This window comes from Phalacrocorax carbo, chromosome 13, assembly GCF_963921805.1.
Source record: "Phalacrocorax carbo chromosome 13, bPhaCar2.1, whole genome shotgun sequence".
NCBI lineage: Eukaryota > Metazoa > Chordata > Aves > Suliformes > Phalacrocoracidae > Phalacrocorax > Phalacrocorax carbo.
Genome location: NC_087525.1, coordinates 15717706 through 15744103, shown reverse-complemented (window position 1 = coordinate 15744103; position 26398 = coordinate 15717706). Strand labels below are relative to the sequence as shown.

Below are 26398 nucleotides of genomic sequence, written 5' to 3'. Positions count from 1 at the left end.
ATCTGATTCTGTTTGTCAAGTCTGTACCCTTTGACTCTCATATACAGTGCAGCTGCTGTGAACCACACCCCATGTGGTTTTCTGCACAGCAAGCCTTAAATTGCATGCATGGTTACCCAAACAGTTGATTTTCATACCACAATTTTTAGGATTCCTATTTCCAAGACAGAATTATGGTTCCCTATTCATTGTATCAACTTGTTTCCAGTCAAAACAGACCTCCTCCCCCGCTTACCCCGAAGAACTAGACTAACTAAGCATTTTGTTTGATATACAACCAACAGGATTTGGTCAGTACAATTTACAGTTCTTTAAACCTGTAACTAATTTCCAGCTCCCTAGCTCAGCTGTCCTTCTCAAACACCGCAAAATTCATTTGTATAAACAGGCCAATGTAACATTTGGGAAAAGCACAGCACAAACCTTGTAAGTCATTAGATCAGAGAGCAGCATAACGTGTCTCCTGTCAATGCTCATACCATGGTTCACCATTGTGTACTGAATCTCATTGATAATGGTCGTCCGAGCAGCTTCAATTCCCAGTGTCTTCTCTACCTACACAAGAGATTATGTTTGATCAGTGAAGAACCAAACGCTTGGAGCAAGTATATTCCTGGAACAAACACCATCTGATGTCAGATCATACTCCCTTTCCATTACTATCCTCCTGCATTTCTCCGGTTTAAAAATATTTATAGAAAACACATCTTTCAAGTTAACAGTGCTGCAAGCTGAATTATTCTCTTGCTTTAATGCACTCTGACAACCGTTACTGAAATCAGGGTTGATGAGCTATCAGCTGCTGCATCCGAGCGCAAACAAGCACTTGTAATAAAGATGCTGTGTGGAAAAACCCACAGCACCCATCCGAACATTACCTCGTAAGTGTTGTTAGAGGATGTTTTTGTTCCTTTCACTCCATGAGTAGCCATAACAGCTCGGAGATTATCACCTTCAACTAGAAGTTTGTATTTTTCCTTTCCACTTTGTTCATCAATATGAATGACAGCTCGGGAAACCTCCGGTATCCCTTGCACTACAACCTGCATAAAACGAAAGAAATACCTAGTGACTGGTGTGTGCAGTAACACAGCATAGAAGTGTAACCCATATGAGCATTCAAACCTATTCAGAAGCTCCAGTCTTGGGAGTAAATGCACAGTTAAAATACATATGAAATAAGATTTCCTGCTCTTAAATATACTAGTGCAAATGCGACATTCGCGCTGTACTATAAACCTCACTCACCACCTATATTTTGTACTTTATGCCAGTTACCCTCACACTCCGACCTAGGTCTCTGAGTGGTGGCAGATCCACACAAAGGAAAGGGCACCCTGCCAATAATAAGTTCACTTATTATTTTTAAAATCCGAAGCAGACAGTCTCCTCACAGAAAGCTGCAAAAATGCCAGCTACTCTCATGTGATTCAGTTCTAGATGCAGGTGGAAGAGGATAACTATTTCATACAATGCTGCACTCAAAATGCTTCAGTAAATGTAGCAGGGGAAGTATCAAGACTTGAATTCTGTTTAGGAAGACTCGTAACACAGGCTTACTTTCAACTGCAAAGCAGCAGCATCGCAGTCTAAGGGTTACAGACTCAGCCTACCTTCATTGTCAATACTGACAAGAATTATTTCATCTTCCCACCGTAGAACTCCAATTTATTCTCACCGATTACCTCCTGCAAAAGCAGAAGACAGCCTTTGCTCTTACCTTTGGTAGTTCTTCCTTCAGGGACTGTAATACATAATACATTGAACTCTTGCTATTTTCACGAGGGGTCACACATACAACTGCTTCTCCATGGACAGCAACATCCCCAGGCTTCACTCTGAGCTTAGATATGCAAATGGAGTAGCGCACAGTCTCTGCATTCACCTGTGGCAGAAGTCAGCCAGCAAACATCAGGGTCTCTCTCTTAACATATATACATCTGCTCAAACACACACAGCAGCCTTTCAATAGAATATAAGAAAGCGGAATGTAGGAAAATGAACAAACACTGTTACTCTTCCAAATTGCGTGAAATACCATCCTATGCTGAGGGTACCGGCCTAGACGTTGGCTAACGGACAGAAATGGCATCCTTGTATTTAGCAAGACACCAAGAAATGAATGTACGTTCTCCCATTTCCCAATAAAGGAAAAATTATCCACTTTACAGGGAAAGAGAAAGGGGGAAAAAATTCCCGATGTGATGTAGCCACAGAACAACCTTCGCTCACTTTCTTTTTTTAACTTCCACTGGTCTGATTTCTGTTTCAGAGACAGGATTAAGAGACCCTTTAGAACAGATGCAAGTTGTATTCTGCACAAGAACTGCACAACTCACCTCTAATCTCAGTAGTCTAATGCGCTCTAAAGACAGCTTCACTAGGATGAAGCAATCATCTGGAAGAAACACTTCCTCAATATATTCTGAAATCTTTAAGAGATAAGGACAAAATAGTTAGCATGTGAAAATGGTTAAAACGCCCCATCACAATTGGGTAATGTTTCCATTTAAAGCATTAGCAATAATACAATTTCTCCTACCTCTCCTAATAAAGTTTTCTCAATTCTTCCTTTCACCAGACGGGCAAAATCAGGGTCATCATCTTTGTCCAACTGTGCTGTTATAATAGGCGTGCTGCAGTGAATCAACACACAGAAATAAACCAGTTAGGAAACTGCTCAGCTAGATTACAGACGGCAACTTGAATTACAGGTTGCCTTATGGAACCTCTCTCATATCTAGAGTAGTATTTAATAAGATAAAGAGACCTTCAGCTTCCCCAGGTACATTTAAGAAAATTACTGTTTGTGTATTTCAGGCTGGTAAAAACAAGCCAACACACAGGAGACTATAACACAGCAGCTTGTGACTATTTCCACGGTGTGCACTGTTCTAGTATTATTTAAGTATGGCTGCATGGCTACCTGCTTCCACTACCGCTAAACACCAGAAAGTTCCACAATACCTAAGAGACACCTTATGGAATATTGAACTTAATAAGTAACCACTTAACCTCATTTGATTTTCAGAAAAATAAAACTTGGCTCTTCTCTGGCCCTAAGTATCTTAGTCGGACACACATTCCTTTTGCTTTGTTTGGGTATTCCATGCATTCAATACCATCTAGTTTATTACTGAGAACAGGGAAATGCTATCGCATAGGGCAAACTTATCCATCAGGTCTCACTTAGGCAAAGGGGAAAAAAACCCCAAAACCCAAACAAAACAATGTTAGTACCTAATAGCCTTTGAAGCATTAATGATTTCTTTGATTCTTGGGACACCCAAAGTAATGTTCATTGAAGCAACACCAGCAAAATGGAAAGTCTTCAGAGTCATCTGTGTACCAGGCTCACCAATACTCTGTGCACAAAGAGCTCCTACTGCAGAACCAGGCTCCATCTGTGCCCTGATAAAGAAATTCTCTCGTGAAGAAAATGCAGAAAGAGACACAGAACTCCATAAGGCATAAAATCCTAAGCAGGCAAAGACAGAAACAATTCCGGCAGATAGATGAGGAATTTGTTAAATTTTTTTTTAATCAATAAACAGAAGAGAGGTTAAAAGGTCACCAATACTCAGGACTGGTCTGATGCAAGGCAAGAAGCTGCCCTGTCATACAGGCATGCCATGCCACAGGCCCAGCGTTAACATCCACCACAGAAAACAGAACGCTTGTCTTCCTTCTCCTAAGCATCAAGCAGTAGATTCAGGATTCCCCATGCAGGGAAATCCCATATGCTAACATTTCCAAAACTCCCCTTCACATGTTTAAGCACGAGAGGTCTGTTTTAAGTCTTCTTTAAGAAATTATTACGCGGATAACTTTGTAATCAGAGCAAAATCCAGATATTAATGCCTTCTTGTTTGCACCTTATTCCAAAGCCCAATACTGGTGACCTACTCTCCCTTCAAGTTATGCATGTAATGGGCTCATTCCCACATTCATCCCTGTTTAAAATTTATGTATTTTGAGAACTGGTTGTCCTTACATGACAAAAAACGAAGACCACTGCTCTACAATATGCGATCTCAAAATGAGACATGAAGGGCAGTTTACATTCTCCCCTACAATTTTGTTCAGATCCTGCAGTTAAGCCTTTTTAGGCTTGCAGAGTGCAATGCGATCTGCTTTTCCAGAGCAAACATAACCTCCAACCTTAAGGCACCATGCCACTTCCTAAACCAATCTAACTTGTAGCAGCTTCTTGCATTTTCCTTGATGAACTTTTAGCAAGTAAAATTGCAGTCTAACAGTGATTTAGCTTGTAACGTCTAAAAGAAATAATTCTGGGTGGCTGTAATATGAAAGATCTTTTAGTAGAGGTTTTTGTTCTCACTATCATTTGGAGAGGTCTTTTCATTCATGTCATATCACAACCCCAAAATTGCTGAAATCTCAGCTGAGATTTCTCCTGGTAAAATGACAATAGTCTATAAAACAAAAACAATCATCATAGGAATCAGACCCTTTCCTATGGTACCATCTTTCAGTCGTCAGATCAGCATAATATAGTCTGCTAAAACAACTTACTACAGTAAAATAGGCAATTAATATTTAAGAACTCTTAAAACAAACGTAAGCAAGCAATCTCATTAACTGAAAACAGAAAACTGGTAATTGCATTAAAATAGGTACATTAAGAATTTTACATATACATGAATTTTCTAGAAAAAGAGAAAACTATTAGCAGATGACTGATGCAGGTGAGCGTGAGGCCACAAAGCAGATGTCGCCAATGGCTGCACGCCAACGAACAAATCCAAGGAGTCTAAGTAAATTAAACAACTCTCAATGTTAAAGAGATTAAAACATCCACACTATCTTGTTAGACACCAAGAATAACAGACAAAAAGCTCCTACAAGTGCATAACAGAGTCAAGAACACATTAGCAGAGAGTGTGACATAACTCTTCACAGACTGTGGATCAAGAATAACCATCGAGATCCGTACAGATGTGAAACCAACCTATTCAGACATCACTTTGTATGGACTCTTTGGAGGTTTGGAACAATCTCCTGCAAGAGGGGGGGAAGGGAGCATGTCTGCCAGTGGGTGTAAAGATGGTAGTGTTTAAACAAGATCCTCTCTCACTCTGAATCCTATTACTTTTGGCTTTTACCAGAATCTGCTGTCAAAGTATGATCTGCGGGTATGAAGTAACAGGTAGCTGTAGAAGAAAACTGCATTCACTGGTATGACTACTACTATTTCACAAGAAAGGTGCCTAAACACAAGCAGATAGCTTTGCATGATCAAGAACCACAAAATGAAAGATAAAGCATTTTTTCTACAATGTAAAAGGAAACCAAACAAATCAGTAGGAGTCTTTTAACGAAATAATCAGATTATGGCTCAAAAGAGAAAGGTAAAAACCTCAGCTCTTTCAGGCCTCCACAAGTCTCGTACAAGACTCAACTCTCCCTTAACAAACCCACCTGTAGATGGCAATGCTTTTTTTTTTTTTTTTTGGCATTCTACCTTTGTCTTGCAATATTTATGTCACTGGGGCCAACTGTTTCTTATTCTTTATTTGTACGGCATTCACAACACAACCAACATTCCTACAATCAAAAGAGCAAAATACGCTCCTAGATTGCACCTAAATGGGTGGGTGGGGGGAATAAACCGAGAAAACAACAGGCTAAACACTTACCTCATGTATTTGTCTCTACAAGTCTCTAGAAACTTCTCTAGTTGCGTTGGAGTAATCCTATCCAACTGATACAAAACTCGTGGCTGAAAAGAGAATAGAATAGTTGGAAAAGCAATAGCTTATGAAGATTTAAGCTAACTACAAAATTACTCCCTTGAAACTGCTTACCTCCGTTGTGCCATTGTCATTAATGCCATACTTGTCCCTAGTTTTTTTTATCTTCTCAGAAACACCTTTGATGAATTTTTTAATTTCCTGAAATTACATTAAAACAACAGTAAGCAAAAGAGCCAGTCTTCATTATGAAGTCTTCAGCAGTAAGTGATTTGCTGAGAGCTCCAAACTCGATGTTTACAATAATAAATTAACAATGCACAATATGAGGAGAGGAACATCAAAACTTAGGCACACACATACACTAGAATTCAGCAAACCAGGTTCACTCTTGTGTAACCACAAATTAGCAGCAGTACACGAGGAATATTGTCCATGCTGAATAAAAGCATCCTTCCTGAGCACACACTGAAAACTGAAGAAAGGTGACTTCTGTTGACCCTTCCCTCCTACCCACCACTTACTGAAACTGATTCTACCATCAAAAAAAAGAAACAACCAACCAACCACCAACCAGAAAAAAAAAAAAAAACAAAAAACAACCAAGCTCTCAAAATCCTTATTTTCTGAGGATACTGACAGAAACACCTTCTCAGCCATTTCTCAGTATTCAAAATAAGTCAAAGCGGAAGGACTGTGGCAAGAGAAGAAATATACAGAGGACACCTGCTGGACAGATTTCAGAGATTCAGGATGTGCTTTATTTAGTGGGGGGACGGATGGACACAACATCCTCAAAATTGATACATACATGACAGTCTCTACCTAACATAGCTCAAATAACTTCTCTACACTGTGGACAGGTCCTGCAGATAATTGCATTTCACATGTAGTAGTACATAAACCTTTCACCCTCCTGTCAGGTATACCCGAAAGTAGTTCTAGCCATCTTTACTGGCACATAAAGTGAAACGACACTGTTGGGAAAATATCCAACATTTCTATGAAACATGAGTCGGGCATTACGCTTTGGATATAGCTATGAACACTAGATCTCATGAAATATGAGGTCCACAATTAAACTCCTCCATAACAGTAGGCTTATTACAAGACCTTACCATAACACAGGGTTAGCAAAACAAAAAGCAAGGGGAAATCCTTCCCATCTACCTCAGCAAGGATTTAAGAAAGCCTCTGTGGAGAAGTGAATAGTTTCATTTTTGGAGTCCTTTTAAACGCTTTCAACGTCATTAGTCCTGCCTGACGACCAGGATGATATACAATATCACCTCTTCTTCACTCGGGACTGGACTCCCCCCAGCCACCGCAGTAGCCAGGCACTGAAAATCACTTGCAGAATTGAGTAAATATTTGAGTGAATGTTTGTTTTTTTTTCTTTTAACAACTGAATTAATAAATCACTACCAAAACATTTCTATTACATCCTAACAGAATCCTCAGATTCCCAGAATAACAACATTCTTCCTGGTATTCAAGGTATTTTTCAGACAGTACGTTATTTTCTGTGAATACTAGAACAAAGTTCAAATGGAAGAACCAACAACAGAAGTGTGCTGCTGGAACGGATGCTTCAAGTTGCCTTCCCGCTTGGATGAAACAGGATGCATTCATACATTTCTGCCCCTTTTGCCCTGCAGTACATCATATTAATTCATCAATTTTGCCATTTTTAAGATTTTTGACCCTGAAATCTCTGCATAAAATTGGTACATTGATTTCCTAAATTAAGTGTTAAGCAATAAAGCAGTATTGGAAGAATTAATCTTTCTACTGCGGGTGCATAAAAACAAGGAATACTGCAGGACTTGCAGAAGATCAGAACATTTGATCCAGAGGAAGAAAAACACTAAAGGAGGAACTTTAAAAGTAATTGTATCTTGGAAGATGCTTCTTTTGTGAAGGAGCAGGAAGGGAAGAGGAAGGAGGCAGAATGTGTAACACTAACTTCTCCCTCCAGAACACCGAGGGCTAAGGTCTTTTAAATTTTGATCTACTCACATAAAACCAGGGACAGTGATAATATCCACACCACCACCAACTCCTCAAAAAAGGTTGTCACACTGGCTGAAAAACTGGTCATGTGGTCATATCATTAAACCCACAATAGGGCAGACTTTTGACCAAAAGCACATAGGTCTGCAAACAGCACTATGGCAAACTAGATATTGTCAACTTGTCCTCTCTGACAGTCTCCAAGTTCCAAAATACTTAAAAAAAAAAAACAACCAAAACCAAACAAAACCAAAAACCCCACCCCTCTCCAACATCCTAAATCAACTGTTATATATCATTCTGATTTGTAAAAATAAGGTACTCAATACATAATTTCCATACACTGGAGCCAAAAAACTTGAGAAATAAACGATAAATCTCTGAAGACATTTGGTTTTCATTGTCAAAAGTTCTATTCATGCACAAAAACTAAAAGAGGAAACAACCTATTCCTCCCAACTTTCAATCAGCTGTTAGCAGTTTATCCAGACTACGGATTAATTTATGCTACAAATAGAAAGAGAACATAGCTCACTCTTTGCTGAGCCCCTCTATCGACCTCTTATCTTCAGTGCAACAGTGTCCTCTGCGAGCGCAGCCATGTTCCTTCCACAGCGAGGCTCAAGACACCCATGGCCCTTTCACATTGTCTAAACCTCTGATGTCTTTTAGTCTGGACCCGTTTAACAAGAAGGCACCAAACCGACTCTGTACACTCTGGCTCAACGTGGGCCTCGCCAGCTCCCACAGAGCCGGCGTTTAGTCAAAACAGCCGTCCAGGGTATAACGCCAAGTCACCCAGGCATTTGCATCGTGTTTCCCAGCACTTAAACTATAAATGCCATCATTTATAGACGTGAGGCACCGCTAATATAAGAATCCTCACAGTTAAGAAGCGCACTGATGTGCAGAGTGGTACAGGCAACCCCACAAGATGCAGCAAAATCCATTCGAGCCCAGGCAGACCATTAGGTCAGCTCTACATACTCCAGTGCTGACTGGCTGTGTGCTCAGCACCACACCTCCCAGTACTCGTATTCAATCACCTCCAAAAAACTCCCCACAGAAAAAGGATTGTTAATTTTTTTCTCCATTGTGAGGGCTCCTAAAGATTTTCCTGATTTCAGTAAGAAAAAAAAAAATTTCTGTTCACCCGTATCTTAATATTCTCAAATATATTAAAACATGAACACCACTGAAACTGTGCCAGCCAACAATCTGCTTTTTCATCGGCTGAGCTCCCTCCAGCGAGGGCAGAGTGCAGGCAGAACCAACGCTAGGCTGTTTGAGAAAGGCTTTTTAGACATCCTGTTCTCTGGACAAGAGTGGATAAGCCCATTATAGGAACCTCCTAGCAATATAACTGCGATAAGAAATATCTCTGTTCTGGAAGGGAAAAATGGAGGAAGGGATAGGAAAATGTCAGAAAAACCATGCAAATATTCCTAAAGACTGAAAGAATGAGTTTTAGAAAGGCGAGTTACGTACTGAAAGAAAGCTTACTCAAATCCTCAAAATCCTCAGATTTAACTATGGGGATTAATTCATGTGTCATGGTTTTCACCATTAAAAAGGAATTAGGTAAATTATTGTGAGGAACGCCTACTTTGTAGTTTAACAAGCAGTAATGTATATATGCTAATGAGTTACTTTAGCACTATACACACATCTTTAGCTAAAAAGCACTAACATTAATGCTCACACAGTGCACACACATGCTACAATTACCTCATTATATTTCTCATAACCTGTCTCAGTTAATGTCTTCAAGGATGAAGAGAAAAAGAAAAGCAAAGAAAAAAATGTAACAGTATCTAAAACTTAAAAATCTTAAGTTAAACTAACTGCCCTTGAAGCGATGTAGTCATATCTGTCTTTCTGAAATTAATAGCAATTCAGATTTTCCTGATATGATTACAAAGATGTACACCTCAAGGAACAGCTTCATCTCCTAACTTTGGTATTAGTATATTGCAATTTTTTTTCCCCTTTGGAGATGCAGTTAAGATTTACAGTATATTTCAGGTATATATCTCATTATTTTTTCAACTCTAGCAACAGAATTGCGAATCAGGTTTATAAACAACTGCTTACTAGTTTTGTCACCTTTCGCTCAGAAGCGCTCTCATCCGTTAGAAAGAAACCCTCCAAAAGCAGGCCACTAACTTCACGTTGTTCTCAACGCTGCCAGCAATCAGAAGGTTCATCGAGACACTTATGTGTCCACAGGCAGGTTAATTCTACAGTTTTTATCACTGTCTCCCGAAGTAGTCTCAGGTGTGGCTGCTCTCATAAATATTAAAATTGCTTAATGCTCTTTCAAACACATTGACTTTTACAATTCCAAGTGCAGGCAGTCACGTGAACACTCCCTCATCCTTAAAAGACAGCGAAGTACTCCCCAGAAGATAAGCCCTGTCCAGCAAAGCACTTCATGGAGCAGAAGTTTTTTGCTGGGTTAGTACCCTGAGAAAGCAAGGGGAAGAGGTGCAGGGGTGTAACTGGTGTTTTTACTGCAGGAAAACAAGCAAATGAGTAAAACCAGTTATTTAGAGAGTCAATATCAAAAACGTATGTATAATAACGGACCATGAGCCTCAGTCCTAGCGGTTTCTTACATAGTCAATAAATATTATTTTATTTCTGATGTCCCAGGGAAGCACATAATCACTGTACTATCTTGCTATGGAGAAAAATTCCAGCAAGATAGCCAAGATCAGCGACACCTTCTACTCAAAAATCACTATATTTTTCTCTCATTTCTCATGTTCCTGTGATGAATGTGAACCACTACCACAATAGGAGTTAAAATTAGTATAGTCCTACCTCCCCACCCCCTAAACCTACAAAAACATATTACTGAACAAACTATCCCTGCCACTGCTGCATAAAATTCAGCCATTGCTCCTACAGATTGATAAGACCATTTTATTTTATTTCCTTGATTTATAAGGAAAAATTAATCACAGTGTGAAAAAGAAGTGAGATAATTACCTGCAGAAAACTGTCTCTGCAGCAAAGAAATTCATTCTTCTTCATGATGGACTCAGATGTCAACACCAATTCATTTTTACTAAGGGCTGGTTCACTTCGGCATGGATACACGGCCTGAAGAGGAAAAAAAATTACTTCTTCATGTAAAACGTATGCACAAAAACTTCACTGTAAAGACACAGAATAGAGAGACATACAAGTGATTAACAGTATTCTTGAGTTTTGGGTTTTGGGGGTTTTTAGTTTTGGGGTTTTCTCTACTATATAATACCGGACTATAGTGAACAGAAGTTCTACGTACATTCCTACTTACTTGTGTAAGTCTGAAGGTCGACACACACACGTTTCTAATTCTATCAATTCATTACCCTCACATTACAGAAGTCATTTCAGCAAAAGGCTTTTATCTTTTGTTGGGGGGTGGGGGAGAACAAATCAGCCACAAAACCAGAACCAAACAATACCGTTCTTCAAACAATGCAGTACGTCCAGAGTTACTCCGCACCACATCAGGCCTCCGACCTAAGCAGCAGTTCAACACAAAGAACATGTGTGCCTTGATCTAGTAAGGAATGACTTTGTAAATCCAATCTACTACCCAACTAAGCCCGTAGTGATTTACCTAGTGAGTTGGATATTAGGCCCTAGAACTACATCTAAGCACAGAAGAAAAATCTATTTTTCAAAGCTTATACACAGTTTCGTCCTAGTTGCTCTGTTCTAATGTGAAAAGTATCTATAACTCTTAGCATACACATGCTGAAAGACTGACCAGGACCACGCAAAAAGGCAATTTAGAAATCAATACTTCAATTGAAACAACTCTCTCGGTAATTTACAAAGATTTCAGTACTCCTTACCCTGATATTGTCTAGAACTCGCTTGAATTCCAGCGGTTCATCCTTCCCTTCCATGGCTGCAGGATCCAAGCCATCTCCTCCATAAATAAACTGTATAATGTCACCAGTAGAACTTCTGACTGTCAAATCATACTGTGAGCAAAGATCTTCAAGTGATTTTACCAGCCGCCTCTGAAGGGGGGGAAAAAAGTGCAAGAAAATTAAATGGGATCTTTTTGAAAATAACTATTGATCAGGATTACAAGAAGTATAGAAACTGGACTCAGAAGATAAATATGACACAGTGATTAGCAGGCACGAAAACCTCTTAAATCATATATTATCCCTAGGGCTTTACTGTCCATTGCCCAGAAATAAGAAAACCAACAATAACAAAATTTAAAGCAACAACACAAATCTCCACATTCAGAAATTCCATCATATAGGAAACCTAATGCTAAGCTGCAAGAACCTATTGTAGTCTGAGGAATTGGGGTTTTTTTCTGACAGAAAATTCATATTCTCCCAATCAGGTTTATTTTTTAAGGGACGCAACACTTCTTGCATATAGACGCAAGATCAGTCGATGATTTTTTACTTTTGTCACTGACAAAAAACCGAAGAGCTCATCTGTCAAGGCCAATAGGTGTTGTTTTTCTACCAGTGTTAGCTACTTCTCTTATATTAATTCCTTGTACTGGGAAATCCTTTTACTACCATCTTCCTTCCTCTGCCTCCCAAAAAAAAGACAAGCTATGAAGCATTAGTGGTTAAAAATGTTTTTACTTCAAAGATGGACCACACTGTTCTACAAAAGTAAGTTAGCTCACTAAAGAATATAAATTGTTTGGGTTTTTTTTTTTCAGTAAGGAAATAGGAAATAAATAAAATCAAATTAAATAAATGGGGGTTTGTGGGTTTGTTTTTTTTAATTCCAAAGTCCAAGTGCTGTAATTTATTCATGTAGGGTGAAAGTTGATGAGGAAAAATATTTTGCAGGTTGCTTATATTTATATGTATTTGTATATACTTACACACATGCAAACATTATTCCATTAGTTTGGGAAACAAATGGTCTAATTAGTCACCCACCCCAAAAGGAATTGATTTGAGGCTCTGTAGAGTTACTTGCATATCTCTGAATGTGTCCCCAGCCCCAAATTATCTTGGCTTTTCTACTGCCTGTTGCACTGGGGAGAAGATTTTACTTAAAACACTAGTTTAATATTTTCACTGAAGTCTTAAGACTGCTCATAACAGCAAGAAGCTTTGTTGGAGGGACATTTATTTTCACAGGAGATACAGCCAAAGACACTACCATCTTACAGAACTTTAAGTCCAAGTCTGTATGGCCAAGGTGCCTGTTACCTAGACAGAACAGGTGCTAAGAGAGAACTTCAGCCATATTTCTGTCATCCAGACAATCTTTCTTTAAATAACCCAAACCAAAGATTTGTGTTCTCTGGTTCTCACTGTTGAAATAACTTACCTGAAAAAGCACTCACAACTCCTACCTATGTTATAATGCACTGACAAACCTTCCATCATTCACGTGGGTTTTAAGAACACACACCGCAGAGAAAGTAGTCCTCAATAATTCCATAGAACGAGGGCTCTTATCACCCACGTTCAAGAGTAAACAGCTTAATACAAGCATGTTACCGTACCATCGCCCGACGTCTGGTTTAGAAACCTCGCATCTACTGGAAACTAGAGCAAAATCATGTATTTCACAGTATAAATTACTCTGTTACCACAAAAACAAACAGACAGGCATAATGCAGGCACTTGTCCCCCACCCCTCACCTCACCATGCACATGAGAAATATCCTCCTTTTGCAAGACCGATAAAAATCCCACTCCACTGACAGTTACCTGCATATATCCAGTTTCGGCTGTTTTTACAGCTGTGTCAACCAGACCTTCTCGACCAGCCATTGTATGAAAAAAAAATTCAGTGGGAGTCAACCCAGAGTAGAAGCTATTAGCAACAAAGCCTTTTGCTGCCGGGAGCTACAGAGAAGAGTGGGAAACAGTGGTTAAAATGCAATGTACGTTCTGTATGCATGTTACAGAAAAACTCGTATGTCACCTAAATTCTTTCAGATAGTTAGCCAATACATACACAAACAGAGCAATCATCTCAGCTGCATTTAGCTCTGAAGTTCAATGTTTGTATTTTAGATCTGATTAAAGGCTCCAGAACCCTTGCCTAGTTCTTCCAAACTAATCTAACAGGCTTTCTTCATCCTTCTACAAGCCTCGTCATGCTTCTAGCCTTTCCTTGCTACCACTGCACCAACTTCTAGCACCGCAGCCTCCCTTAAAGAGCTGCACTAATTGAACAGGCAATAAGAACATTCATTTTGCAATAGTATCGCAAGGGTACGTGCAGTGCTGAAGGCCAAGGAATCCACTAAAAAATGTGACTGGATGTTGTACGTAACTAATTCTGAGAAGAGTCCTTGCCCATGCAGGCATCCCTTTAAGTCAAACACCACCAAACGGCCTCCATGACCACACAGAACAATGTATAGGCTACAAAGAGGTTCCTTTTAGAAGATCACTTTTTGTTGTTATTTAACATGTAGTGCTTCCTAAATCACTAAAAAACTAGAGTTAAAATTTAACTTTCACCTTCTCATCTAATCCATGAAGTATTTTTTCTTCTTCAATTTATTCAGAAACAAAAAGATTTTACGTTACAGAACTCGGAAGCTGAAATTTGGACATTTAATGACAACTGCAAATGTCATGGCTACCATCTGACACTTGAGCTACCTGACTAACCCACTCACGGGATTGACAGCTGGTACCTAGAACCCTCAGAACGCAAGAGAGAAACTTTAGCAAATTATTTTTCAGACTCTCAAGAGAACCAAAAATGTATTATCAGACTTAGTTCAATTTTATTAAAATAGAAAGGTCTCTGGAAGGCTTAGTTGTGAAAATACAAGCTAACTAGACATCCTACGACAATTCACAACACTACTGTTAACTCCCAAGTCACATTCAAAACATTGTACATTCACCATAAGTGATTCTTTTCCTTCACCACATCATGACAACTCATCCTATCATGCGTCCTTCTTAAAACGGTTGAGGGTAACTTGTTTCACTCTCCTTTACCGTGTATTGTAAACACACAGAATCACCTTAGAATGCTTCTCAAAGTGAGGCAAGGATCTGTTCTCAAAGCCGTCAGGAACTCGGGACCCACTGATAGCCTGCTGACCTACACAAGCAATCATCTGGGATATATTAATGAAGGAGCCTGAAAAGAAAACGAAAACAAAATCTCACTCACAAATGAGGAACATCATTGCTCCTCTGCTGAGCTACCTTCACGTCTACGAAGGTCTATTATTTAGCTTCATAATTCTTCAAAAACACACTTAGAATTGCCACAGTTAAAGAAGCTTTTCTGTTACTTGTCCTGTTCATGGCAGCATTTATGCAGAGACTGACAACCAAGTTAGTCTATGACATAGCTAATACCTCCTTTTAAAACCTTCACCTTTGCGTCATAGACATTCATGCCACCACTATTTGGCTACGGTCCTTACACTACCCGGTTTTGTATTAAGGATTGTGTTTTATACAACCCACAATCCTAACCTACATATTTTACTTCACCATTTCTTCAACAAACATATTTTTAATGTCAGGTTCAGAGTCTACCAAGATTCCTACAAGAAATTAAGTTCCAGAGAATTAGGTCACTAACCCAGAAGTTTTATTTGCTGAACGTGTTTGCAAACAACGCCCCCACCAATTATACACTCAATATATCTCTTTCTTAGATTTCAGGATTTCTCTAGGAATACAAAAAGTCACTCTACAATTGATTAGACAGATAAAGGCAAGGGGTTAAGCTATTTCTTCCAATTCTCACGGGAAACAAAGGAAAGCTCAGATAAGAATATAGAACAAGTATTTACTACACAGGTGGTCCTTCAGAAACAAAGCAGCGAAGATGGCTTAAATATTAGCTCCAATTCTTAATATATCATTTCCCATCGATTTTCATATGTGATATAGATACTTGAAATCAGAAATGCAACTGGAAACTTCTTACTGATTAATTAAAGTCTTAAGAACATCTCAAGTTCTATTAAGATTTTCTGAACCTGAAATAAAAATGTAAAGATACAAAAACTAGCACATCAGCTTGATTTTAATAAACTGTACCCAACCTGTACTTACTGAGAAGAGTCACATGTCTATGACAAGTTTAATACTTGAACAACTGACCATATAAAACTAACTCTAAATACAGAAGTAGTAATTCGGAGAACAGTGATGGAGCGAGCAATCTACTTCCAAAGTTGAGCTTTCCCTACCTTTAGAACCACAGAGAGCCATGATAAGGGGACTGTTGCTCTTGTCCAGTTCTCTGAGACAGGCACTGCCAGCGTGATCTCTGATAACAGAGAGTTCTTTAAGGATTAAGGCCTGAAATCCAAGATTTCAGAGATTCAGCATTCATTAAAAATACCATACACAAACAGTACTCTTGTCACTTGTCAGCAGCACCTCCAACAGCCAAAGGGAATTCAAAATACACTAAAGATAAGGAAACCTATATGTTGCTTTGGGTAAAAGTTGTTTAACTTCAAACTTGTGTAACTTTCCAGTTTGCTGCAAAGAAAGTCTTCGTTGGGATGAGACGGGGCAGCCAGGGACATCACAGCCTCTTTTGTCAGCAGCACTGGCTTCAGCTAAACTGAGGACTGAACTACGCTCTAAGTCCCACCGTGCTACATGAAAGACTACCACCAAAAAAAAACCCACCAGACGCAAACAAGTATTTTTGGACTGCTTTCACAGAGTACAACGCTGCTATTTCAAATTGTTAAGACTATAACAAATGCATATTAAAAAACCCATCACTCTAGGACATACACAGGTGTCTGAAAAGACGAAGAGTGGAAAAGACTGCAAGACACTGCTTTCAGCCAGTGTCACTTCAAACGGGACGACAGTGGCACTACTTCAAAATAGGGTGGGGTTTTCTGGTTGGTTTTTTGTCGGTAATTTTTTCTTTTACTTTCTACTTTTTTTTTTTTTTTAAGGTAAAAACTAGACATTGACTAGTCAAGAAGACAAATGTATGAAACCATTAAAGACAATGACAAGAGCATTCTTCAGCTGACTTCAAGTCTGTAAGCTTTTGGGAAATGTTAATTGCTCTTCATCAAAATTTCTACAGAAAAAAGAAAAAACCTAGCAAAATCCACTTAACTTTTGCCCTGATACGGGGCAAGAAAACACTTGCCTACAAACAGAACCGTAACTAAAGGAATGTTTTGCTTCTTGGGTTAAGTCCTTTGCTATTACAGATATTCATTAACTTAGCAAATATTGATAAACCTAATTAACCCTGTTCCAATTACCTGTGAATTTTGTCCTCTTCTATTTTATGTCACCTCAATACATTGAGCCAGGAGGGAGGGAGGGAGCTAAATACTAAACAACGGAGATCCTCCCTAACATTTTCAGATGCATACAAACATCTAAATGTTAAGCCCAGACAGACTCAGCTGTAGTTGCGTACCTAGGGACCCGTCTTGCTTGTATTTTTATGTTTCAGAAGACAACTTCGAATTTCACAATTGACATAATTATATTCATCAAGTCTCTACTCTCAATATGTAGTGATTTAAATTGAAAATTCTACCTCTAGCGTCTCTTCTGCAGTACAACCAGGTTGCTGCTGTAGCTTGCCAGTGTTCAGAGCTTCAATATACTCATCGCATTTCTTATAGCCGGCATTCAGGAGCTCATACTTGGCTTTTAGTAGGCCCTGCCCAGGGGTTACATCACCAATTCCAATTGAAAAGCCACGATTAGCTATTATAAAGAGAAGAGAAAAAAATATTACATTGACAGCTCATAAAGCCAGGAAATATTATCATCGCAAACTTTATTTTTCCCTCCCATCATGCGACCACCATAAGCATCATAAGCACTTGACAAGCACAATCAGTTGTTTCATTGTTTCTGTCAGCTTCACAACTAGCTTGTTTTTTTAAACATCATATTTGAATTAAAGCTCTTGCGTGATTGCTCCATATTTCTGCTTTAAGATACCATCTTACAGCGAAAAAGTACTTCCTCCATTACTTACAAAGGTAAACAGGAGCAAGTCTGGCTAGTCGTGACATGGCGTCTGCAGCTTCTACCTGTCCCCAGTCTCTCAGCAAGATGTAGAAGATGTTGTTCTTGGATCCTGAGCCTAAGGTCCCTTTGTCCATACTGCCACTCATTAACTCACTGTTTTGAATTGTGACATCTAGGAATAAAAAGGCAAAAAGAATTCATCATTTTTCTACAACTTGACCTGAACTCTAGTAATCAGTTATGGAGTAGGTTTTTAAATAGAAACTCTGTTCATGAAAAGAGCGAAACCCAAAGACATACATTTAATGTATCTGTACAAGTGCAGGAGTAAGTATGTCAGGGGAACAGCCCACAACTTGAGCTTACCAAGCTGAGTTACAATATATTTCCCTTCCTCCTTAGAAAGGCAACGGTATCCAATTTAAGACTTGTGAGAAACATTGTGAATAATCCTTTTTCTCAAAAATTTAAAAATAAACTTTGTTTCATTAATCAGAATAAAGTCTTCAATTGATCTTATCTGTCCAGATATAGTCCTCAACCATGCATAATAAACCAAAGTTATTTATTTATTTATCAAATAGAGCAACAAAATTTCAAAAGTGAAGTTCTAGTTCTCTTATTCAAAGTTTCTGCGATTCAGTCCAACTCAATCACCTCTGGAGGCACAGATTAAATTTAAAAGATGCACTGGACTCGGGTGTCTCTAATACAAGCATATCACGAAGCCATCTGTCTTGCCTGTAGGCCTATACACACTTCCTCTTTTAGATGACTTCCCTTTGCTCATCAGGAACCTTCCATTTCAGGCACTGAATCTTCCTTGTAAGCTTTAGCCTTTAAGCAATTAAAAGGTATCTTCTGCACACACACCTTAAACATATTTCCTATGACAGCAATACAATATATGTTCATCCTCAACTTTCTTATCCATCTTTCAAAAAAAGAACTGGCAAATGTAGATGGATCCAATTCAAATCATTTCATGCAGAACGCTGCAGATGTTTGCACATGGAACTCTATGCTCCATGTTTTCAATGTGAATTTAGGTAATCATCTTCTTGAACCAGAAGTCACTGCTCTATTACTTACTCTACACAATCAAAATACGATACCAGGATTTCTTGAGACTTTTCAGAAAGTTCTCTGCAAATTCTCAAGAGAGTTAGTGTCACTTCAGAAATTAAGTTTATTTGGAGAAATGAACAGAGTCACCAACAAAATCCAAATGTTTTCTGCATCATTTGCTATTGTCTAACTCAGAAAATGGAATTCTTCCCATACTTCCTACAATGAAAAGACTGGAGAGCAAAGAAGATGGCCTATGTTCACACGAGTGTGAATAGGATTGCTTTGTTGCCTTTCATCCCACATTCCTTAGAGGCTGAAAAACATTGTGCCGCCATGTTTATAACCAGCTTCACAACCGGAGTGGTCCTATCTTCTAAAGAACTCGCTCCGTGTCTGGCATAGAGTGGATTTGAGTCCTAAATGTAAATTCTTTCTCACATCAACATTACATAAAAGAATTACTGTAAATCAGTGGTTCCTCCCTAGGTTCCTTAGCTTACACTTCTGAGCGGCAAGGAGCCAAGCTAATCCTGCCTGCTCAAGTTCTTTTCCAGCTGTTACCACATAACACGCAAAGTCTTGCCCAACTCCTACAGCCTCTTCAACCCTGATGCTCTGCATTCCATCTGCCACTCTGACTTCCCTAACTGGAAGGATGCAGATGGTTTGATATCCTAGGATTCCTGTCTTCCCTACAAATCCTGTCTCCTTCCGCTGCTTGACGTCTAATCCCTGTATCACTACCCCTACTCAAGATATTAAATTTTCCCACTTGCCCTCTGCACAACCGCTTCCTAAGCTTCTCTGTTTTTATCTCTTCTCTCACCTTCAAGTACTACCTTAGTATCACGACAAGCCTAGCATCGTACAAAAGACATTTTATTACAAGAAAGCGCTCAAGTCTCCTCTTCAGTGTTCAGTATAACTTCAACTTTTGAGATAAACTGCATAATTTTATTTTTCATTTCAGGAGTACTTATGTGAAGTTCTGCTGTAACTCCTGCAGCGAGCTCAACAGCAACAAACGCAACAAAATAATAGCTACGATTTCTTTGAAGGCTTCCAAAACACAGCTTCAGAAGTGTCACTCACAAGAATCATTGTAACACAGGTCTTCCCCTTTGCCACAATACTGTTTGCCCTTGGTTCGTAGATTGGCTTTTACAGGACAATCATCGCTGGGTTTGAGAATGAGGCTGAAAACCTGTTTTCCTGTCCAGAGCGTTACAGGCTTAGAGAAACAAAAGAAAAAGAATTAGGACCGCAGAGTTTATGCTACAACTACAGTAAAACAGCAAGCAAGAATTTAATTGTAAAAGTGTTTTCTACATAGAACCTTTCTGTACTGAACCATACTTGTAGGAGTGCACAGTGCCTTTCCTTTGAACAGGAAAGTATCACACGCTCATATAAGAACGCTGTCTGCCGAATGGTTATCCTTTAGAGAAAAGCATGCGCATGCATGTAGGGAAACGTGCTGTATTGCTCCCTCTTACTGTCATGTTTCCCCTTCTGATTAAAAAAAGGAAAAAAATATGATGCTGTCATTTCATTTCCCAAAAAGGTTGCAACGTTTATAATTCCTTCTTTATAGAGTGCCTTTGGCTTACGTTTTTAGGAGGTTAAAGATTCATATAATTATGTACTCCCTTCAGCTGCAGTTAAATGTAAGCAACTGTCACAGCTAGCACTACAATTATTGATTTGGAGTGACAGAAGCAGCCAAAGAATCACTGCTCTTAGATATTAGCAAAGGTTCATGTAATAAAAAGTTCACATTTGATCTGCCCATAAATGCTCTAACCTTGCTTTAAATTAGTATTATTAATTGGTATTTCAATTTCACTTTCTGAACTTCCTTAATATTACACTTATTGTTCTGAAGTTTAATAAAGGCTGTAAGTGTAGACTAATATTTAGTCAGCATTTAACAAATTTGAAAATGTACCAAACTCTGTTCCAACAATACTGGTTGAATCAAATACAAAATCAAATACAGACACCATTAGTTGTATGTGAACAAAGGCTTAACACACCCTAATATAATAAATATTACAGCTCTCCTCAAAGTTTGTGACAAACACACACATCCTCTGCCCTTCATAATAAATATTTTGCATATGTGATGTAATGTCAACAAAAAACCCAACCCCAAACAAACAAACCAAAACAAATCACCTAGCACACATCCTCTCTAACATACTGCCATGTTCACCACTAAAGCATACTGTTTCCCAGGTTTAACATCTCCTACATTTGGTACGCTGAAAGCTAGAACTGTTAAGCGTTTCAGGGCATTACTTGAGGGCACCCAAATAACAACAACAACACAGTTTTTCCACCTAGCCCTGTACTAGTCTGCACAGCCAGTACCAGCGAGGTTACGCAGAATGACATACCTCCTACCGACCATCAGTAGCCAAGTGGCCTGTCTCTCAGCAGCAGGACAGTAGCAAAGCTACGTTTGATCCCTGAGGCATCCCTGCACCTGGACTGCACTATACGAGGTTGACTCTGTTGAACATCAGGAGCCATCAAACAACCTCTGCATAGCTTTGACCCTGAAATCTGATCCTTGCACTTTAGAAATACAAAATTCTCATACAAAACTAACGTCAGAGAAAACAAGAACTGCCTCTGCTGAGACCATCACCATGGGTCAAGAACACACAACAGAGAAAGTCTTAGGAACATTAAAGAGAAAAAAAATAGTTTGACACACCTTCAGAATTGCTGGAGGTGGGAGACGAACTTTTATCTTTTCATCCTTGCCAACCAGGATAGAAGCAATAATTTGACAGGCTTTGGCTCGATCAAAGAAGGTATCTTTTAATGTAAGAAGATAGGCACCTAGAGGGTAAAAAAAATTATTGATGTGACAGATCAAAATAAGATCAACTTTAATAGCTATTGCACATTCAGTATCGATGACTTCATCCTAATACTAGTTACCCACTTACTATGCAGAATGACAACAGTTCAGACAGCTTCAGTTAAGGAAAAAAAAAAAGAAAACCTGGAAGGGATTTACAAGTGCCCCACACTCAAATTTCTAAAAATTCAAACCAGTGCATTTCTATAATCTATTCCCCCTCTCAGACTCTATCCCATAGGCAAAAGTAAGGCCTTGGCCTCAATTTTTGTACACTTTCTTCTTTAAACCCTTTGGGTATTTCCCTAAGAAACAAGGAAACCTGAAGGTCCTTACTGTCTTTCCGAATAATGAACTCAACTCTTCTACCATAATCCTAAGCCGTTTACGTTGTCCACCTAACGCACACAAACACCCCAACCGGGTGTTTTGCAGAAACACTGCAAAACATACGCAAATAATTGCACCCACAAAGGTAGCCAATATCAGAAGAGATCCTGCGGACATCATTATATTTCAAGACTAACAATGGCCTTACTTGCCTAATGTCACTTGGACTTGTGAAAGCAGAAATTTTTTACTTAATATAGAAAAACTCTGGAAAAGAGGGAAGTGATTCTGAAGGAACAGCTCTTAAATCACACAGCTCTAAAAAAAAGTTTATATACACACCTGTGAGGAAATCTTGAATAGCAGCAATGAGAGGTTCTCCATTTCTTGGTGTTACCAAGTTTGCTTTAGTCTGTATGATACAAGAAACAAAAATTACACATTTGCAGACACTGATACCTCATTTGCTATTCAGAAGAAAACTTACCATTTAAGACGGTTATTTTAGCAAAAACGGTAAAAGCTTGTTCTAAATCAAAGTATGGCTCTCTTCAAAAAGATAGAAAAAATAAACTAGAAGTTTCAGTTCACTACAGTCCATGTGAAACTACTGACAGTTAAGGAATAATTTAAGAATAGTTACTGGAAATTACATAGTCTGTTCCCAAAGCAGAAGTTGCAATCAGCCTGATGTGTTTGGTTGGTTACTTGTCACACGGGACAGGCAAGGTAAGACAAGCTAGCTTTGAGAATCTGCCAAGTGACAAGAGAGGTTATGCTCACTGCAGGGAGCGAGCGAAATACTGCAAGTTGTGTGGTCCCTACTAATAGGTAACGATCAAGCTAGCCACTGCCACTAGCCCTGTTTCCTTATGCCGTACTCAGGCCACTGCTCCAGATGATCACCCCCACTGACGCAGCACAGTTTTGCCTGAGCTGTTCACATGCTCACATAAACCTGAGTGACCCACTTTGCGTGTGTGTGTGTTGTTTTGTTTTTAAGCTCCCGAATCAGTTCAGCAAGCCAATACAGGCTGCAGCCAACAGCTGGGTTGGCACACCTGCAGTAGCAGTGGCGTTCAGTCACCCGAAAGGAGCAATGTACTGGAATATCCTCAGCTTGCTGCTGCTGACTCTACTTTCTCACCACAGACCAATGCCTGCAATCATCAGATCCCTCTGTATCTACTCTCCCTCATCCCCCAGCCCTAAGAGCTTACTCTCTCCTGTCTTCTCCGGTAAACTGCCTTCTCCAGTACTAGCACACTGTTGCTGCCTCATTTCCAGCTGGCCTGACCGCCTGCAGTTGCTAGGCTGTCAGACCAGAAGGCAAAGTATGTACCTGTTTGCTCAGAGCCACTCTATTTTGGTAGCAATCACTAAGGACAGTCAGGCAGAAACATACTAATGTTATCTACTTACTTAAAACTACTACATCTACTACAGCTATTTACTTAAAACCACTGAATTTTCCACAGATGCTAAATATGAGTCTACTAGACCACCACTGCCTAACAGTCCTAATTTATTCTAAATTCCCTTTTGCTGAGTTTTCACGTAGCTTCACAGTCGCACGTTATCCATACCCAGGAATCTTGATAATATTTCAGATTTCACATGCAAGTTAAGGTATACGGAGCTCAGCCCATCTGCCACTAGCAAAATACCAACCCCAAGCTACATACCCCCATTAAAACAAGTGCTTCTGCTTTTGCTTCTTCTGTCTGAGGAAGGTGAAGGTTCATCTCATCTCCATCAAAGTCTGCATTGTATGGCGTACAGACACATTCATTAAATCTGAATGTCCTATGAGGTTTTACTCTAGCCTGCAAAACCAACAAACAAAGAGTGATGCACATGCAGTCAGGCGTGCTAAAAGATGAAACGCCATGCCCGAGTGCTTCCTTGTAGGCTTTATCCTTTCTTTTTATTACAGACGTAAGTCAAAATTTCTGATTATAGGATTCAACTCAACCAGGAACTGACAGAAATTGTACTCTGGTTGTATTATACAAATGCAGCTAATAACTTCCATTATGAAGAATTTATACAAAGCACAGAAAATGGCATGCTTTGTAGAGATCACATCCACTCTACAAAAATGAAACGCTTACGCAAGAACAGATACGCAGGTCAATTACGGCCGTTAACAGGGCTGCCCAGCCTCACGTCAGTTCCCTCGCAGAAGCACAACTGCGCTGTATTCACGCTCATCCCCACACAGTGGTTCAGAAGAAGCAGTTTGTTTGTGCGTGCAAGAGGTAAACAGCAGCAGAGGTAACCCACCTAACATTTAGGCACGCGCTACCTGTACGTTAGGCTGCGTGTGCACTTACAATGTGAGCCATGATGCTCAGCTTATGAAGAGAGGGCTGTCGGTTGAACAGGACTATGTCACCATCTATAAGATGTCGCTCCACAATATCACCAAACTTCAGCTCCTGGGCCATCTTTTCTCGGTTTCCGTATTTCAAAAACCTTTTAGTGAGACATAACCATGGAGTCAGAAGAATTAAGTCAGAAATATGTGAAGACAACTGAAAATAAGTTCTGTGTTTATAATGCATTTCCTTCCATTAAGTGCTGGAGTATATGTATTACAATAACTAGAAGATAAAACTGGTGTGGATTGCATCATTAAATGTCAGCCCTGCTGCTATATTAAATGAATCTAGGCATGACATTAATTAACAAAGCTACAATTATTAGTAAAACAAATAAGAAGAAGGTCTATAAAAACAAAGAAGTTGCTTCAATTTTATCAGGGAACATAGGGAATTTCACTCCTGTATTAAAACTTCTTAATACCCACAAACTGCAGATTAGCTTTCCCATGAAAACAGCCAGTACAACGTGCCCAAAACTGCCTGTTTTCATTTGCCTCTGTACTACACCCTCTATTCCAAATAAGAGAGACTCAGTCATAAAAATGTAATTGCAGTTCACTATCATTAATATGTACACTTAAGTTTAAACCCAACATATCATCTAAAAAGTAACTGTAGACTAAACTTCAGGAGACAGTGACAATTATTTTCTTACTGCCCTTTATGATCTGATCCCTGTAGGTATAACTGTTTTCACACAGCAGTAAGAAGAAGGAGACGGGGAGACATGAGAAGTGAATCGTTACAGATAAGCATGATACCTTTTCATCTGTGTGTGCCTTTGCTGTATGAAGTTGGCTCCAGGATGAAGGTCAGGACCGTTACGGACAAGTTTCCTCATAAAATTAATATTTGCTTTGTTCACCTGTTGCATAAAGACTTCAATCAGTAACAAATGAAATGAAACACATTTTAGGACCTCTTGGTTTTGGTGGTGGCTTTTGCGTTTTCAAGTTTTAGGCTCAAATGAGAAGCCCCCTCACAGCCTCCAGCTGCTGAAGGAAAGAGGGAGGAGGGAACAGAGGAGGAAACTGTAATCCAGTCTTAAAGCAGAACATCAGAGGGAAATTAAATTAAAAATCTGAAAAGTAAATTCAGAAATAAAAATACCCAACCACTCCTTAGACAGATACACCAAACACATGAAGCTCTGTATGAGGTCAAAACATACCAAGTAAAACTATTCTCTCTTGACATGTCACTGCTTACACCGTATGCCTTCATAGTACTTGCGTACATCCGACGGTACAACCTTCACTTGCCACCAGCAACAGAACTGGCGACGGGTCACTGAATGACATTTTCAACACAACAGCAATATATTCAATCCCTTTTACAATAAAGCTATGAAGAAGGACAACACTGGGGTCTGGCTGAAAAGAAAAGGAAAAAAGGCATAGAAAAGGTTTTGGTTCTAACACTACTTACCTTTTCAGGAAAAGTTAGTATTTTAGCAACATGAACAGGCACTGCTACTTCATCTATTCTTAAATTAGGATCAGGTGAAATGACTGTTCTGCCAGAGAAATCCACTCGCTTTCCAGACAGATTGCCTCTAAACCGACCTAACAAAACAAGCAAGTGACAACGCTTTTATGTACAAGCTGCTTTCAAAATGTTTTCTGTTACGACAGCACATTAGAAAACCTTTCAAGGTACATCGCTGAAGCACAACGCAATAGTAGCGGAGAGATGCTTTGGAATAGCAAGTATATGTGGCTTAATAAAAAAACAAATTCACAACATCTTTCAACACAAACCTTGCTTTCCCTTCAGTCTCTGAACAAAACCTCTGGTCCATTTTTTAGGTGCCATATTGAGAGGAATTCCCGAGAGCTCACTGTTAATGTACAGGGCACACTGCAGTTGAAGAAAGTCCCAGTCTTCCATAATCATCTGTGTTTTGGCTCCCGATATCCTGTGCTAAACGAAACAGACATCCAGTTCAGAACAATAAATATAAAAACGCATACTAAACTAGCAAAGAATTTTCCTCATTATTTTCAAAGGAAGAGTTGTACTTAACGTTAAAAAAACCTTCATACACTGGAATGA

General features: G+C 39.2%; 1 protein-coding gene across 1 annotated transcript in view; it reads right to left on the bottom strand.

Annotated features, from left to right (window-relative positions):
- Positions 1-26398, bottom strand: part of POLR3A (RNA polymerase III subunit A) — a 39565-nt gene that overhangs the window by 6769 nt on the left and 6398 nt on the right. Inside the window, exons 7-29 of the mRNA XM_064464904.1 lie at positions 26104-26266; positions 25772-25908; positions 25105-25208; positions 24293-24434; positions 23642-23782; positions 22299-22368; positions 21477-21604; positions 19847-19985; positions 17691-17855; positions 17241-17413; positions 15904-16015; positions 14716-14834; positions 13436-13573; positions 11582-11752; positions 10722-10835; positions 5829-5915; positions 5661-5743; positions 3241-3411; positions 2543-2636; positions 2340-2432; positions 1721-1885; positions 879-1043; positions 424-555 (exon numbers count right to left, since the gene is read on the bottom strand). Coding sequence (XP_064320974.1) covers positions 424-555; positions 879-1043; positions 1721-1885; positions 2340-2432; positions 2543-2636; positions 3241-3411; positions 5661-5743; positions 5829-5915; positions 10722-10835; positions 11582-11752; positions 13436-13573; positions 14716-14834; positions 15904-16015; positions 17241-17413; positions 17691-17855; positions 19847-19985; positions 21477-21604; positions 22299-22368; positions 23642-23782; positions 24293-24434; positions 25105-25208; positions 25772-25908; positions 26104-26266 — 3006 coding nt within the window. The remainder of the gene's footprint in view (positions 1-423; positions 556-878; positions 1044-1720; positions 1886-2339; positions 2433-2542; positions 2637-3240; positions 3412-5660; positions 5744-5828; positions 5916-10721; positions 10836-11581; positions 11753-13435; positions 13574-14715; positions 14835-15903; positions 16016-17240; positions 17414-17690; positions 17856-19846; positions 19986-21476; positions 21605-22298; positions 22369-23641; positions 23783-24292; positions 24435-25104; positions 25209-25771; positions 25909-26103; positions 26267-26398) is intronic.